Below are 15,911 nucleotides of genomic sequence, written 5' to 3' on the forward strand. Positions count from 1 at the left end.
TCAGCAATGTTTCTAGTTTTCAATGTACAGCAAAGTGGGAGGGGGTTCTTCAAGGAAAGCCAGTAACCCAGGAACAGGAAAGCCACTGACCCAGCCCAGGAGGCAGGACCAGGCAGCGTCCCTGGCCCCCAGTGGCCCTTCTCCCTCCAAGTGGACCCTCCTGGAAACAGTGCACTTGGGCACAGATCTTTGGTTGGATTTATTCCAAGGTGTTTGATATTTTTGATGCTGTTATAAATGGCATTTGAAAAATTTCATTTCTAGTTGTTTATTTTTAAATATATACTATCTTTTTTTCTATATTAATCTTGTATCTATCTTCTGACCTTCCTAAATTCCCAAGGTCTAGTAGCTTCTTTGTAGATTCCTTTGAATTATCTAAGTAGATAGTCAAACTCTCTGTGACTAATGAGAGTTTTACATCTTCTGCCTTCTGCGTATTTGTTCTTGCTTCATCGCACAGCGTAGGCCACAACAGTGCTGAATCCCGGCGGTGAGCGGGCACCTTCTCGCCTTGCAGACGTGTTTAATGTCTCAACGTCAGGCTGACGTCAGCAGTCGGGCTTCTGCAGCTGCCCTGCTATCAGAGGCAGGAAGTCCCCACCTGCCCTAGTTTACGGAGAGTATTTATTGCTAACAGCTGTTGTATTTTGTCAACTACCTTTTCTGCCTATAGTGAGATGATCATAGTTACATTTCTTTATTCTACGGATGTGCTGTTTCTTTGACTGACCTCTTATTTTCTCATAATATATTTGTCAGGTTTTGATAGCAAGGTTACATTGGTCTTGTAAAGTGGTTTGGACAGTATTTTCCTTTATCAACTAAATTTGTCTAGAATAGGGACTATTTTCTTCCCCCTTATATTTTGGTAGAATTATCCAGTGAAGCCTTGTGGAACAGGAACTCTATGGGAAGGATTTTTTTAAAAGACATCTAATTTTTTAATAGACATAGAGTTCTTTAGATTTTTGTCTCTCTCTTTGTGCCCGTTTTGGTAATTTGTGTTACCCAGGGCATGCTTGATTCCATCTAAGTTATTGAATGTGTTGGCATAAAATCATCCATCATATCCCTTTATTATCCTTTAATGCTTACAGGCTCTTTAATAAAATCATCTGTAATATTCCTTTATTAGCCTTCAGTGCTTACGGATTCGATAGTGATTTCCCTGTTTCATTCCTAATATTGGTAATTTATATTTTCTCTTTTTTTTTTTCCATTATCAGTCTTGCTAGGGGGTTACTGATTTTATTAATCTCTTCAAAAAAGCAACATTTACCATCGTTTTCTCAATTGTTTGCCTTCTATTGATTTCCACTCTTAGTTTTATTGTTCCTTTTATTTTACTTCCCTTGGTTTTAATTTGCTCCTCTTTTTCTAGTTTCCTATGGTAGAAGCTTAATTGATTTTAAACATTTATTTGTTTTCTACTATGAGCATTTAAAGCTAAAAATTTCCCTCTGAGTGCTTTCTTCACTACATCTCCCAGATTTTGACAGAAGATGTTTTTGTTATCACTCAGATCAAAAAAAAAATTTTTTTTTGAGACAGAGTCTTGCTCTGTCACCCAGGCTGGAGTGCAGTGGCCGGATCTCAGCTCACTGCAAGCTCCACCTCCCGGGTTTACGCCATTCTCCTGCCTCAGCCTCCCGAGTAGCTGGGACTACAGGCGCCCGCCACCTCACCCGGCTAGTTTTTTGTACTTTTAGTAGAGACGGGGTTTCACCGTGTTAGCCAGGATGGTCTCGATCTCCTGACCTCGTGATCCGCCCGTCTCGGCCTCCCAAAGTGCTGGGATTACAGGCTTGAGCCACCGCGCCCGGCCAGATCAAAATATTTTGTAATTTCCTTGTGATTTCTTCTTTGAACCACAGACTATTTAGACTTATATTGTGTAATTTCCAGATAATCAGTGGATATCCTAAATGTCTTTTTGTTTTTTATTTCAAATTTCTGTCTGCTGCGGTCAGAGCTCATACTGTATATGGATTTCAGTATTTTGAAAATGTATTGAGAGTCTGTTCCATAAACTAGCAGCAGTCTTGGTGACTGTCCCACAGACACTTGAGATGAACGCGTCTTCGCCATTGTCAGGGGTGAGCTTCCACAGAGATCCTCAGGTCCGCCTGGATGACAGTGTTGTTCAAGTCTTCTTTGTATCACTGGGGTTTCGTTGTTGTTGTTGTTTTGTTTTGTTTTATTTTGTTTGCCTGCTTTTCCTATGAAGTACTGAGAGTGAAGTATTCAGTTCTCCCAGTGTGAATGTGGTCTTGTCTCCTTCTCCCTTTAACTCTTTGCGTTCATCTTCATGATTTTGAAGGTCTGTTGTTAGGATTGTTACACCTTCTTGACGAATTGACTATTTTTATCATTGTGAAATATCGCCCCTTACCTCGGGTAATACTCATTGTCTTAATGTTTGTGTGTTTCCTTTCCTTTGTCTCTACATACAAAAGAGACAAGCAATTTCTATTTCTTTTTTTAATTATTTTATTTTATTTATTTATTTATTTTGAGACGGAGTGTCGCTCTTGTTGCCCAGGCTGCAGGGCTTTGGCGGGGTCTCGGCTCACTGCAACCTCCACCTCCCGGGTTCACGCCATTCTCCTGCCTCAGCCTCCTGAGTAGCTGGGACTACAGGCGCCCGCCACCACATCCGGCTAATTTTTTGTATTTTTAGTAGAGACGGGGTTTCACCATGTTGGCCAGGCTGGTCTCGAACTCCTGACCTCAAGTGATCCACCCGCCTCGGCCTCCCAAAGTGCTGGAATTACAGATGTGAGCCACCGCACCCGGCTCAGTTTCTATTTCTTGATGCTCTGCCCATGTGAAGGATTTTCCCTCACCACTGTCTTCTAGGAACCCTGAGCTGGGAAAGTCCATTTTGGTTTGCACCGAAAGACCAAGCCATCATATCTATGAACCAGGCTCAAGATTTTCTCCCTCAGTCATCTAGTCCCGGGGAACCCTCTCAAGGCCATATGTGTGAGGTTAAAGGAGAGGCACAGGTGCACCTAGGTGATGATAGGGTGACCCAAGCCATTGTCCATCGAACTGACTTGTTTCCACCCCCCCTGCTTGGCCTGGCCCTGAGGGGCCATGTCCATGTACAATGGATTGCTTTTGCGCCACCACTGCCACCCCCAAACTTAGGACCCCGTAACATTCAGCTCATGGTGGGCAACTCAGGTCACACAGTTACTTGGTGTCCCCTGGCCAGGGGCCCAATATCACACCAAATGCTGCTTTTCAACAGTGAATACTTCTCTGCTGCAGATAATATGCTGTCGTTCCAGGACTTCACCTCCTATTTTGGGGTTTGCCAGAGATGCCACATGGTGCCCCTTTCTACTGCAGACACCATTTGCACCATGGTGGCATCGTAGCGTGAATCTGCTCAAGAACCTGCCTGTGCCATGGCCCCACTCAGAACCAACAGCCTTCTGAGTCCCCCAGCAAATGGACATTCCCAAGTGAGGTGCATGCAGCCTCCAAAATCCAATGAGGCCCGCTGAGCACCATGCCTGTTCTTCACAGTAGGTGGGCAAAGTACAAAAACTTCCCCTTTACCTTGGAAGCAATGTCTCAGCACGCCCCACACCACTGAGCCTCTAAAGTCTGAATCTGTGGGCCAGACCTTGAGACTGTAAGGTTTGTCTCCCACCCTCTGGAATGAATGTGTCTTAGAAGGTATCCAAATAACTTTGCAGTCAATCCTCTCCAGTTCTAATTAGCATGATGTCATGCTAATTAGAATACAACACAGTGAACCAGCATGATATTCTACAGACCATCCAGGTGATGAAGGCCCATTAGGCCTACATCGTGACATAGAAGAGAGGGTTAACATCAGTCTGGGCCAGACCATGAACTTATAATGTTATCTCTTCCAGGTGAATGCAAAGCGTGTCTGAGCTTCCCCTCTGGTGGGGATTGGAAAGAATGCCTTTCTTCCAGGCCAGTGGCCACATATGAGTTCCAGAGGCACTGCTGTCTTGTTATACTAAAGATACCATGTCTAGCACAGCACCTGGACTACAGGTTACAACTTGGTTAAGTTTATGTAATCCACCACCATTCACCATAATCCATCTGGCTTCTACTGGGGCCATGTTGGTGAATTAAAGCTCTGAAAGTAGAACTAAATTAGTGCACCCAGGAGGTAGTATGTTTTGCTGGGTTATCTTGGCCATGGGAATAGGGATGATTTCGAAACAACCTTCCCCTTGGCCCTTCCTGCTATTACAGCTCTTACTCCTGCTACATACAGCCACCCTGCTTCACAATCAAATGCCAAGGGAATGGCCACAGGGTGGGCCTGGCCCTTCCGTTCCATTACAAATCAGGTGGGAACCATGATTCTGCCTTCCACCAGCCCCCATTCTAACGGGGGAGGAGCGATGGCATTTTGTGTCCCCTTGCGTGGGTGCCGGCTCAGGCCCTGGATCTTGCAGCCTTCAAGGGGCCTGGGCATCTCCTGTTGTGAGTGTGCGCTTCCTCTGGCAGATGGCCGGAGGTCCCTTTCAAGGAGGCTCCAGGGAGCTGCTGCTGCATGAATTGCAGGTTCCCTCCAAGAGCCTAGAGTGTGAGCTGCGGCTCAGGCACTGAGGCGTAAATGCCCCTGAGAGGTCAGAGGTGGAGAATAGGAAATGTCCAACGGGCAGGACCCATGCAGGTCATGGGCTGCAGGCAGGCAGTGCTGGGCTGATGAGAGAATGTGAGGTGTGGGGGACACAGAATGAATGGTAAGGACAGAGTGGAGGTGGCATCAGATGCCAGGAGAGGACACCTTACATCAGAGAGGGGGGATGTATTAGGAGGTTCTTGTACTGCTGTAAACAACTACCTCAACTACCTGAGACTGGGTAATGAATAAAGAGGTTTAACTGACTCACAGTCCCGCAGGCTGTGCAGGAAGCATGGCTGGGAGGCCTCAGGAAACTGACAGTCAAGGTGGAAGGTGAAGGAGAAGGAGGCACATCTGACATGGCCGGAGAAGGAGGAAGACAGCAAAAGGGGAGGGGGAGGAGACACACACTCAAACAACCAGATCTCATGAGAACTCACTCACTATCACGAGAACAGCAAGGGAGAAATCCACGCCCATGATCCAGTCACCTCCCATCAGGCCCCTCCTCCAACACTGGGGATCACAGTTCGACATGAAATCTGGCTGGGACACAGATCCAAACCATATCAGGGGCCACTTCCACGGGGACGGGAAGAAGCAGATGGGACTAGTCCTTGGCAGGTGGGCTCATGGCTGTGTGTGCACCCTCAGTTGCCTTTAGTTTGCTCTAAGAACGAGGTAGGAGTGGGGGATGGCTGGGGAAGGGGGGTCTTTCACAGAGAATGGAGAAGACTCAAAATTATCCGTCTGCACACGAGCCTCTTCTACTTCTAGGGGAAATACTTTCCACACAGATATACAAAAAGTGGAGACTCCCCTTTCTGCTGTGTATACCCAGCACATTCATTTTTTCAAGACCAAATACACAGCATTTCTTCTCCAAGGAATGGCACACAGTGCAGGCAGGGCCAAGCCCTCAGCTCCAGGTCTCCTGCCGAGGCTGTTTGCTTAACAACACCACGTGACTGGGTCAACATGCACTACGTGGGGTTTGGCACCTGCATCCAGGACCTGACCCAGGGAGGAGGTGCTCCAAGAGGCCTGCCCTGCCCCACCAGGCACTGAAAGACTCTCAGAGGCCGCTCCTAGGGACAAAATCCCTCCACTGTCCCCCTCAATGAGAAGCCCATTCCTTCTTCCAAATGTTCCAGGAGCCTCCCATGGTGCAGTGCAGAGTCTGTCAGGCAGCCGAGAACAGGTGGCCAAGACCAGGTGGCCCAGCTCAGCTCTCCTCGCCGCCCAGAGTCCTGGTCTTCTGGAAGATGCTCTGCATGGCGGAGATCCGGTCCTTATCCTGGATGTTGAGGACCTGGAACTACAGGCAGGGTTGCAGGGGAGAAGGGTTACAAGGACCCCTGGAGCCCACGATAAGCTCTCAGGGCCAAGAGCACAGCATGGAACAACCGGCCCTCCCTGGGCCATGCCAGGCCTTCCTGCCCCGGGTATCTGCCTGGACGGGCATCCCAAAGGCAGAGCGGCCCCAGCCTCTGCTCCTCCCTGAGCCCCTTCTCACACACGGCGTCCCTGGCATGGGCCTGCACACAGGAGGCCCCACGGGTGCTGCTTGAAGGCTGCCTCTGGCGACCACCCCACCCTCACCCCACCCTGCCCACACAGGTCTGCTGAGAGCAGAGCATGGCCCTTGCCCCCTAATCTGCAGGCTCTGGGGTAAAAATTCTTAAGTGCTGGGCATGAGGGGAGACCCCAGGAGGCCATCAGCATCTCAACAGGCAGAGGTTTGCTAAAATAGGATAGGAGATGCCCAGCAGAGGGCAGCTACCCTGTGGCCTCACTGTGATGAGGACATGGGAGAGGGTGGCTGAGAAACCCCCAGTGTGCCCTGGAAGGAGACCGTGTTTGTTCCTGGGATGAGGGTGAGGGCCGGGCCCTGGGCGAGGAGCAGGGTGTACTCTGGGCAGGCTCGGCAGAGGCGGCAGAGCCTGGGGCACAGGGAGGGACAGTTGGTGGAGCCTCCAGGCACCCACGAGAAGTGGCCCAAGGGACACAGGGTCCCAAGGAGCATGGCTGTGGATTCTTGAGTCCAGGGAGAAAAAAAAATGGTCCCTGTGGGGCCCAGGTAAGGCCACAGCCCTTCACGAGGAATGGAACTCCAGGGTGGGCAGCTGGGGTTCTGAGCATTTACCAAGTGTGAGCTGGGGGGCCAATTCTGGTGGGAAACAGAAGCAGGGTCAGACTCACTGCCCTGGTTCCAGGGAGCAGCCCCAGGCCCTGAGGGGACCCTGCATGGCCCGTGTGACCCCCAGACATCACATGTCCCCGCAGACGCTCTCCATCCAAGCCGTGACCTGGCCTCAGCATTCCTGGGGCCGCTGACCCGGGAGAGAGTGGGAAGGGAGCTGGGCCAGGGCTCTGTCCCCACCCTCCCGCACCCCTGGGCCTGCCCAAGGCTCCCTCGGCCAGCACCCACCTTGTCCAGCAGGACGTCGAAGTAGGCAGTGGCCCAGTAAGTGGGGTCACTGGCCGGCAGCTGCAGGAGCGCCTTGAGCCCGGAGCCGATGCGCGGCGGGGGGCTGCGGCCCAGGTGGGTGGCGTGGATGCGCAGGGCCGCCTCGGGCTGGCTGGCGAAGCCCTCCACACGCTCGTAGATGGCGCCGAGGTCCAGGCCGCTGCCCTGCAGCAGGTTGCGCTGAGGGTGGAGGAAGTGGGGCAGCTTCCGCGTGGCCAGGCAACAGAGCAGCACCACCAGCAGGCGGTACACGGCGCCCTGCAGCTCTGCCCAGTCCTCGGGCGCTGGGAAGAGCACGGAGGCCCACAGCAGCACCGTCTGCAGGACAGCGGGGTCATCCCTGGCCTCCTGTCCCACCACCCTCACCCTGGCTGCCCCTCCCTGCTCCCACCCGCACCTCTCCCTACCCTGCGCCTTCCCCTCCACCTCCCAGTCGTCCCAGTCGGAGTCCCAGGCCCCTCCCACCCGCTGCCCCCAGCCTGCTGGCTCCCAAAGGCATGAACCCCCTCTCTCTCCTCCCTTGCCTGGCTCTGGCCCTGGCGCCCCACCCTAGCTCCTCCTTTCACCCCCCAGGACCTCCCTTGGGGGTCTCTGCAGCTCCAAGCATCCTCTGGGTCTTTCTCTCCTTCCCTTCGCCCCTTTGAGCTCCTACTCACTCCCTACAGCCCAACCCAACAGGCCCCATGGCGTTGTCACAGTCCTAGTCTGTGTGCTCACGACCCCTGGCCTGAACCACAGACGTGGGCTGCCTGCGGCAGCCCCAGAGACCCTTCCCCTCCATCCTGCCCTAGGCCCTGTCTCACAGTGGCTTTTCAAACCCTCTTGTTCCGCTGCCCCTCACCCTGCAGTTGAGTTTGGGGCTTTGGAACCACCACACATCCGACCTCAAGCGGGGCTGGAAGCTCCAGGTCAGGTGGAGGCCTGAGAGGGCGTGGCCAGAGATCATGTGGCGACTCCCAACACCAGAAGGGGCACCTCTCCCTCAACACTGAGCCAGGTGGAGGGCCAGCCCCATCTGTGGAGCGGCACCTGGCCAGCCACGCACTCCAGGGAGCGGCCAGCTGAGCAGACACCCCAAGACAGCACAGCACCTGCTTCCTCGGGGTTGGGGTAGGTTGGAGTCCCTGGCCCCTGCCTGTTCCTTGTTCTTTTCAGCATTTGACATTACAAAGCCCCAGGACAGAGTTCTGCAGAATGTCACTGTGGCACAGGAAGCAGAGAGAGGGGTGTGCCTGGGCTCTCCTGGGAACCCCCAGAGGGAGGTGTCCCAGCCGGGTGACATTCCCAGACACTGGGAGGAGGCTCGCTGGGCGGGAACACTGGGCTCTGTGAGGCCCCACCCTGAGGTTCTACCCAACAGTGTCCCAAGGCCAGGAGGGCTGCCAAGGTCACGGCCTAGGGATGGCGAAGGCCAGCCTGCGGCACCACAGCACCCTCGGCCACGTTCCCATGACCCCCATGAGCCACGGCCTCACCTCAGAACCTGGACGGGCCCTCAGAATCCCCTCAACTCCGACTCAGGGCTCACACCAGCTGCCCACCAGTCAGGGCTGGCAGGAGGGATTCGCCTGGATGCACCTACCCCTGGGCCCTGCTGACAGACAATCCCCTGAGTCCTGCCCTGGGTACCTTCAGGTGGCCAAAGGTCAGGCCATCAGTCCGGCCACCATCTCGCCAGCTCTCGTGGTTGACCCGGTCAAGGATGGAGAGGCTGTCCAGGCGATGGCCCTGCAGGGAACCCAGCTCCCCCAGCAGCCTGGTGAGCAGGTAGTCAGTGGAGGTCCTGGGGCCCAGAGAGATGCACGGGGTCAGCCCCCGCCGCTGTTGGCCCCCAGCATGGGGAGCTCCTGAGCCCCGGAGGTTCAGGCCCTGGCTGGGGTCATGCTGTGCTGCGTCTGCTGGTGGGACCCAGCCTGGACCCCAGGCTTCTCGGGAGCTGCAGTCATCGGCTGTGCAGTGTGCACGCCTGCTTTTCATGGAGACTCCCTGGCCCTGAGGTTGGAGCCTCCGGGCCAGCCCGGCCCTTTGTGTAGACAGGAAGGTGCCTCTCAGACCTGCCCAGGTTGGAGCCACCCAGCCCGGGGGTGTGACAGCTCCACCCACGGCCCCTTCAGGAAGCCCAGGGCAGCCTCCAGTGGTGGCCACATGATGGGCTCAGAATCTCTGCTCCACTCCCCAGCCCCGCCCATGCCGATAGCTCAGAGCAGCTCACACCAGAGGACTTGCTGTGCACATGCTGGATGGGGTGAGGTGGTGGAGCTTTGGCACCGCACCCTCATGGGCCCATCCTTCACGGAGCCACAACAGAGGACAGCCGTGTGCCCAGTGTCTCCCCCAAGTCTATGGGACGTGGAGCACCAAAAATGTCATTTTCCCATTTAATTGCAAAAATGACTCTGCCCAGCCAGCCCTTCCCCTTCCTTAGCAGGCAGACAGGTAGTTATTCCACAAGCCTGGACACCGCCCCTGCCTTGCGCGACGGGTCAGCGGGAATGCAGGGCAGGTGACGGGCGCTCCGCCGAGCCTTTCTTTTTTGGGGAAAACCACAGGAGGGGCATGACCAGCTTTGCAAAGCCCCCCACTGACGAGCGTGGATTCAACCATCCTTCCAGCAAGTGAGGGGGTGTGAGCCACCCCGAGGGGCTGTTACAGCGGTGTCAGATCTGGATGGGGTGTGGTCCCTGGCCATTGGCTAGGGGTCTCCAGGGGAGCTCAGCCTCTGCCCAGTGCCCCTTTCCTTCCTCTCACAGACAGCAATGTGGACGCACCCCCATTGTGTGGGGACCCTCTCAGCTTCTCTGGGAACCCTCCTGCCTGGACAGGTTGCCTGACCTCTCAGCTATTTTCCTGCCCCAAGCAAAAGCTGGGTAGTGGACGGTCCCATCTAGGGCAGCCGTCCACAATTCCAGGTCTCTCATCACCCAGCGTCAGATGCCACCAGGCCCCTTTCCACTTGGGAGAGGACACATCTCCACCCTCACTACAGCCAGAGACCCCAGTAATCTCAGTGGAACACACATGCCCAAGGGGGCAGAGGCAGATGGAGGACCCTGCAGATGCTCCTGGCTGGGGCCGGGGGAGCATGGGAGCATCGGCCCCTTCCTGCCCACTCCCCACCGGGAGGGTGCGCCTACCTCCAGAGCTGGGTGCTGGCCGGCACCAGGTCCACCCCTTGGCTGAGGATCCTTCTCAAGCTGCCCTCAGGGAACCCAGGCATCTGCTGGGCCCCCTCCAGGGCAGGCACCCCAAGCTTCCTTCTCACCACGGGCACCACGTGGAAGTTGATTGTTCTCCAGCCGCTGGACACCAGCAAGGACAGGTAGAGCTGCTCCTCCCTCAGGCTGGCTGCGTTCAGTGAACCTGCAAAGACCCAAGTCACGCCCTCCTCCTCGACCTGCCTCACCCGCCCAGGACACTCCACAGCCCTCCTCCTGCTGCCAACTTGGCTCCTGCCCCTCATCACCTCTCCCCTGCAGCCCTCTCTGCTGGCCCCCACCTGCAGGCTGCAGCATCCCAACCCCGGACACCTGCGTGTATCCCTGGACCTCAGCCGAGTGAGGAGCTGGCCACCATGCCTGCCCACTGGTGACCGTCCTCGGCACAACTGTCAGCTCAGCGACCTGCAGCATCAGTGATGACAGCAGCGTCCGACATGAGGTTTTCCTTTGCCAGGCACTGCCCTCACCCCGTACCGCAGGACCACGCCCGCTGTGCCTTCCCAGGCCTTCCTAAGCCTGCTCGCTCTGCCCCAGCCCTGGGACCAAAGTCCCAGCCCTCAGCTAGCCCCCTACCTTCTGACGATGGCCCTGGCGTCTCTGCTGCCTTCTCTGCGGGGAAGGAGGCAGCAATAGTCCAGGCTGGGGCCACAGGGCTCCCACTCCAGAACTGGAGAGGGTGGAGCAAAGCTAGGCCTTTCCTCCCCAGAACTCGCCTCCTCCTCCCCATGCCCCCTACCCCTGCCCCTGGAAGCTTCCCTGAGAGCCCCCTGCCACTCAAATCAACTGCATGCACAGGAATCCCATGTTGGACCCAGCTAGGGCACCAGTCTACATGATGAGGGCAGCTGGGGCAGGAGGGACAGGCCCAGACCGGGGCTCAGTTCCCATGGAGAGAAGAGGCAGCGGCGGCCGCCAGTCGTGGGGAGCCAGCTTGGCCACCCCTGTTTCTGGGCTGCCCAGGCTCACAGTGAGAGCTCAGCCGCTCTTCCTGACCAGGTCTGGGTCCTACGCTTCCCAGAGAGCCCCTGCCCGAGAGCCCCATGGCCTCTGTCACCCCATAGAGGGCACATTCTGGCCAAGAAGTTTCCCACTCCCTTCCCTGCTCAGTCCCCACCCGGGGCCCAGCCCAGTGCCCACTTCCCTAACATGGAGCCCAGAGCCCCCGGAGGGCCCGTTCCAGGGTGTAATGGGGCTGGGGGCATTCTGGTGAATCCAGGGGCCCTCTGACCTCTGCCTCAGTCACCCAGTCCCCCCAAAACAAAGTAATACCTGAGAATGAAGAGGGTGAGGTGTCACTCGGGGTGACTGCAGACACCCGCACGGCCCCCGCCCAACACTGGCCCAGGGGCCAGGGGAGAGGCCGCCCCTCCCCTCCCCAGCACCGTCCAGCCGGGGGGCCCAGGTCACAGGGAGCTGGGCCCAGCCAAAATGCTGACGTGTCCCCAAGGGAATCTTGGCCTGTGCCTCGGGAAAGGTCCCCATCATGAGTGAGCATGGGGCCTGCCTTCCCACCATCCCACTGCCCCAGGGCCCTCCCGGAGGAAGCCTGGTGCTGGCTGTGTGGGACCTCAGCACCCACAGTCTCCCGTGGGGCAGTTCTGGGGACTCCTCTGGGACCCACCTCAGGGCAACCCTGGCTCTGCTGCCTGGGCAGCCCATCCCACAGGGGCCTCAGTTACCATCAGTGAAAGAGAAGGAGAGCCCCCCCCCAGTGCAGCATTTGAGATGCCTGCCATTCAGAGCCGCCTCTAGTGGCCACACACCGCATCTGCCCGTGACCTGGCAGCTTGGAAGGCAGCCACAACTGCACCAGCCCAGCCACAGGCCACAGCCCTGGGCTGGTCTCACCGGTTCCCAGGGTGGGGGCAGCCTGATCCCTGTCACCCAGGCTGCGACTTCCCTTTTAAGGTAAGTGTCAGGAAACAATGCCTGGAATTTCCCCGCAGGCCCAGCCCAGCGCAGCTTCAGGGGCCATGGGCGCGGCCTGCAGTATCGGGTCGGCTTTCTCAGAGCGCACTCTGGGGGTGTGAGGAGCCTGGCAGCTTAGACTTAATCCTAACGACTCAGGGCCTGGCACAGCCTCCTGCTCACGCCAACGGGTGGGCCTGTCTCACAGGTGGGGACAGGGCCAGGTGAGGTCGGCAAGAAGATAGAAATACCCACCCCACAGCCTGCATGATTAGAGGCTCAGAAGATGGCAGGGCAGGAAGTCCGAGGGGCTGGGGGCAGGGTGAGGGCTGGCTGGGAGCACAGAAGCTGACCCCCCAGAGGTCAGGTCAGTCACTCATCCCAGGGCACCAGACAGGTCTGGGGAGGGCTTCTGTTAGAATCCACCCTCCTGGCCTTCCAGCATGCAGACTGGAGGTCTGGCTGTGTGCGGCGGCGGCAGCACACCCTTCCCCAGAACTCAGAAAAGGTGCCCCTGCCTCCAGGCAGGCCCTAGCGCTGGGCAGCCCCAAGCAGGTCACGGCCTCTCGCGAAGGTCAGCTGACCCCACCCGCTGACCTCACGAAGGACATGAGGGTCAGGTGAATACCAGGGAGGTGACTCGAGGCAACAAAGCCCTGTGAGGACTGTGGTGACTCACATGTGACAAATTCTGTTCCAGTTCCCAGTTCCCTTCCAGGACAACCTGATCCCCCGGAGGATGGCTGCACTACTCAGGGTCCCCATCATCCTGGCCCCTGCACAGGCCAAGTCCTGTTCTCCCAGCCACCCTCACCGTCCAGGCAGCCCCTGCTGAAGGAGCCCTGAGCTCAGACTCGCCCTGGATCATATCAACAGGGCCCCAAAGGTTGGGCCAGGCGTGGTGGCTCACACCTGTAATCCCAGCAGTTTGAGAGGCCCAGGTGGGCGGATCATCTGAGGTCAGAAGTTCAAGACCAGCCTGGCCAACATGGTGAAACCCCGTCTCTACTAAAAATACAAAAATTAGCTGGGCATGGTGGCCCATGCCTGTAATCCCAGCTACTCGGGAGGCTGAGGCAGGAGAATCGCTTGAAGCCGGGAGGCGGAGGTTGCAGTGAGCCAAGATCACACCACGACACTCCAGCCTGGGCGACAGAGTAAGACTTGGTCTCAAAAACAAACAAACAAACAAACAAAAAGATCCCAGAGGAGAGACTGAGGCCAGCCCCTGGTCCATGCGGAAGCCCAGCCTCAGAGCCCACTTGGGGTTCAGGACACCAATAGGCAACTCAGCCACAAGCTGATAAGACATGTGCACACGCATGCACACGCATTCACACCCCTGCACTCATGTGCACGCAGGCAGGCACACACACACCCCTCCCACCTGGTGCAACATGACCAGACACTGGAAGTGGGCGTGGGACGGCCTCGAGGATCCTTGAGGTCACAGGCTGTGACAGGCAGCAGAGCCACCGGCCTGGAGCCGTGTGAAGGACCCTCCTGCAAATCCACCAGCAAAGCAGCTGCCCCGGACTCCAGCCACTGGACGAACGGCAGCCGTGGAAACCGCCGTGCAAACACACACGACACGGAACACATCATCTGTTGTTAGAGGCGTTTGGAGCTGGAAGACCTAAGTGAGGTCCCCCGACTTCTGTGCCCCAAGACGCTGTTCACACTTGCACAGTGTCACACACGTGCACACATGCCTGTGCATGCAGTCACACACAGAGGATAGTTGCCACCCTGTGTGCACGTACACGGCAATCACACACATGTGCATTCATACACTTGCACGCAGAAGCCCACACAGTGAGCAGGTACAGCCCTGTGAGCACCCACACAGCAGCCCCTCGGTACACACAGATATACGTGCAGTGGGCTGTGCCTGTACCTGGCCTGATGAGACTGTGGTGCTTGCAGTGTACGATGGCTGCCACCAGCAAGTCTTTGAGGACACACAGGATCTTGCTGGGCACAATGTGTCCACAGCACTTGGCATCACCCTCCGAGGAGGCGGTGAAGATATCGTCGGTGGTCCACCACTCCAGGCCAGCCCCTTCCCTGGGCACACCCAGTCGGCATAATTCAGGGCCATCCTCCGGCTGGGTGGCCTCTGGCTCCTCAATCAGTAGAGCCTCGGCATCCACCCACAGGGGCACCTCCATGTCCAGCGGGTCCTCAGAGGAGCGCAGGGCGAACTGGAAGGCCTCCAGGCCACGGGAGTAGTCCACGATGAAGCGGGGGTCCAGGGCGTGCACTCGCTCCAGCACCGTGAGCAGCACGTTCTCTGAGCGCTGGAAGTCCTGGGCACGCTGCGCCTCCCGCGACCGGATGGCCTGCAGGTAGTGGTGCCACAGGGGCACCTGCACAGCCATGGCTGAGGTGGGGACAGCAGGGGCAGGCATCCCTTCAACGGTGGCAGGTGAGGGCCAATGGCCCCTGAGGAGGGCTCCGCAGGCCGGCTGTGCAGATGGGCTGGGAGGAGGCACCTGCCCAGGTAAGCAGCAGGTCTACAGGTGGGGCCTCAGCTCCCGCAGAGCAGAATTCCAGAGTGACAGCACAGTGCAGCAAGTTAAATAGCTGAACTATTTAAGGCCTTTGAAGTGGGGGTGAGTCAGTCCCCAGCAATCGGGAATGTCACGGGCAGTGCAGGGCAGGCGGAGGCTGGGCTTGGTTACCCTCCTCCCTCCCATCAGAAGAGCTCTCGCATCTTAGGCCCAGGCCCCTGTCCCAGCCAGGCTTGGGGTCCCTGGAGAAATCCTGCCGCTGGACTGCGCCGTCCCTGGGAGGGGAGGCTGTGTGTATTCCTGATGGGCCTCCTTCCACCCTCCTGCCCACAGCCCAGGGGCCAGGTCTCTGGATCAGGCCCCCCTGCCCCAGCCTCCCTGCCAGGTTGGAGGGAACACAAGGCGCCCCATGGCTCAGTGAGAAAGGGGAGGCAGGGCGGTGGCTGCCCAGACCCCGCTGTGGGGGAGCCCCGGACTCTCTAAGGCTGCCTGGAAGGCGGGGAACCTGGAGGCTGCGTCTCCACAATGTTCCCCTCAGACACCTGTGCCCAGCTTAAAGGAAGACGCCTCAAACGTGCACGGGCCACAGCCCTGGCGTGGCTCCTGCCTCTGCCCCAGCTGTGCGTCCAGCCATCTGGGTCCCGGACCCCTGGGCTACCAGTCCCCACCCCACCCCACCCTGCCCAGCCTCCAGCCTGAGAGGAGCTGGCACCCACCTAGCCTGGGAACTGGAGCTCGTCTGGTTCTGGAGAGAAGCAGTCTCCGTGGTTCCACCTCACCCAGGTGGAGAACTTCGCCCTACCATCCCCCTCCAGCACCTGCGCCAGGCACCCTGCCCTCCCCGCCCCCTCCCTGCGCAGGGCCGTGCAAGTCCCAACCAGCAGGGAGCCGCCCCACCAACCCTTGGCCCTGCCCGCTGGCCGGGTGCGCTGGGTGCTCAGCCGCAGGGGTGTCTGCAAACAGCGAACATGGAGACGGCCCCACTCAGCGTCGTGGAGATGCCACCCCTGTGGCCACCGCATATGGGCCTCTCACCCTCCCAGGCAGCTGCACCTAAGTCAGAGCTGTGGGCAGAACCAGGACCCCAGGGGGGTGGGGCAGGGGCAACAGCCACTCACTTCCTGGTGCTTGAAAGCCCCTGTGAGGGGCTGCAGCCCAGTGAGTGGGTCTTT

The 15,911-nt window shown here is 57.6% G+C and overlaps 1 protein-coding gene across 1 annotated transcript; it reads right to left on the bottom strand.

Moving 5' to 3' along the window:
• Window positions 1-4,729: 4,729 nt before the first annotated feature.
• On the bottom strand, window positions 4,730-15,130 carry MAB21L4 (mab-21 like 4). The gene is made up of 5 exons (XM_007966943.3): window positions 14,124-15,130; window positions 10,235-10,460; window positions 8,730-8,883; window positions 7,062-7,418; window positions 4,730-5,948 (listed from the first exon to the last, which is right to left on the bottom strand). The coding sequence occupies exons 1-5, from the start codon at window positions 14,635-14,637 to the stop codon at window positions 5,856-5,858; spliced, it is 1,344 nt and encodes a 447-aa protein (XP_007965134.3). The 5' UTR covers window positions 14,638-15,130; the 3' UTR covers window positions 4,730-5,855.
• Window positions 15,131-15,911: the final 781 nt, after the last annotated feature.

The sequence above is a fragment of the Chlorocebus sabaeus genome, chromosome 10, assembly GCF_047675955.1.
Source record: "Chlorocebus sabaeus isolate Y175 chromosome 10, mChlSab1.0.hap1, whole genome shotgun sequence".
NCBI classification, from domain to species: Eukaryota; Metazoa; Chordata; class Mammalia; order Primates; family Cercopithecidae; genus Chlorocebus; species Chlorocebus sabaeus.

What these genes read in the sequence shown, in the direction of transcription:
- MAB21L4 (XM_007966943.3), bottom strand. Translation starts at nt 14,637, where the DNA reads ATGCCTGCCCCTGCTGTCCCCACCTCAGCCATGGCTGTGCAGGTGCCC. An exon ending in CCACAGTCTCATCAGGCCAG is followed by an intron (nt 10,461 to 14,123) that starts GTACAGGCACAG and finishes GGGTCTTTGCAG; the next exon opens with GTTCACTGAACGCAGCCAGC. An exon ending in TGACCTTTGGCCACCTGAAG is followed by an intron (nt 7,419 to 8,729) that starts GTACCCAGGGCA and finishes GCTGTCCTGCAG; the next exon opens with ACGGTGCTGCTGTGGGCCTC.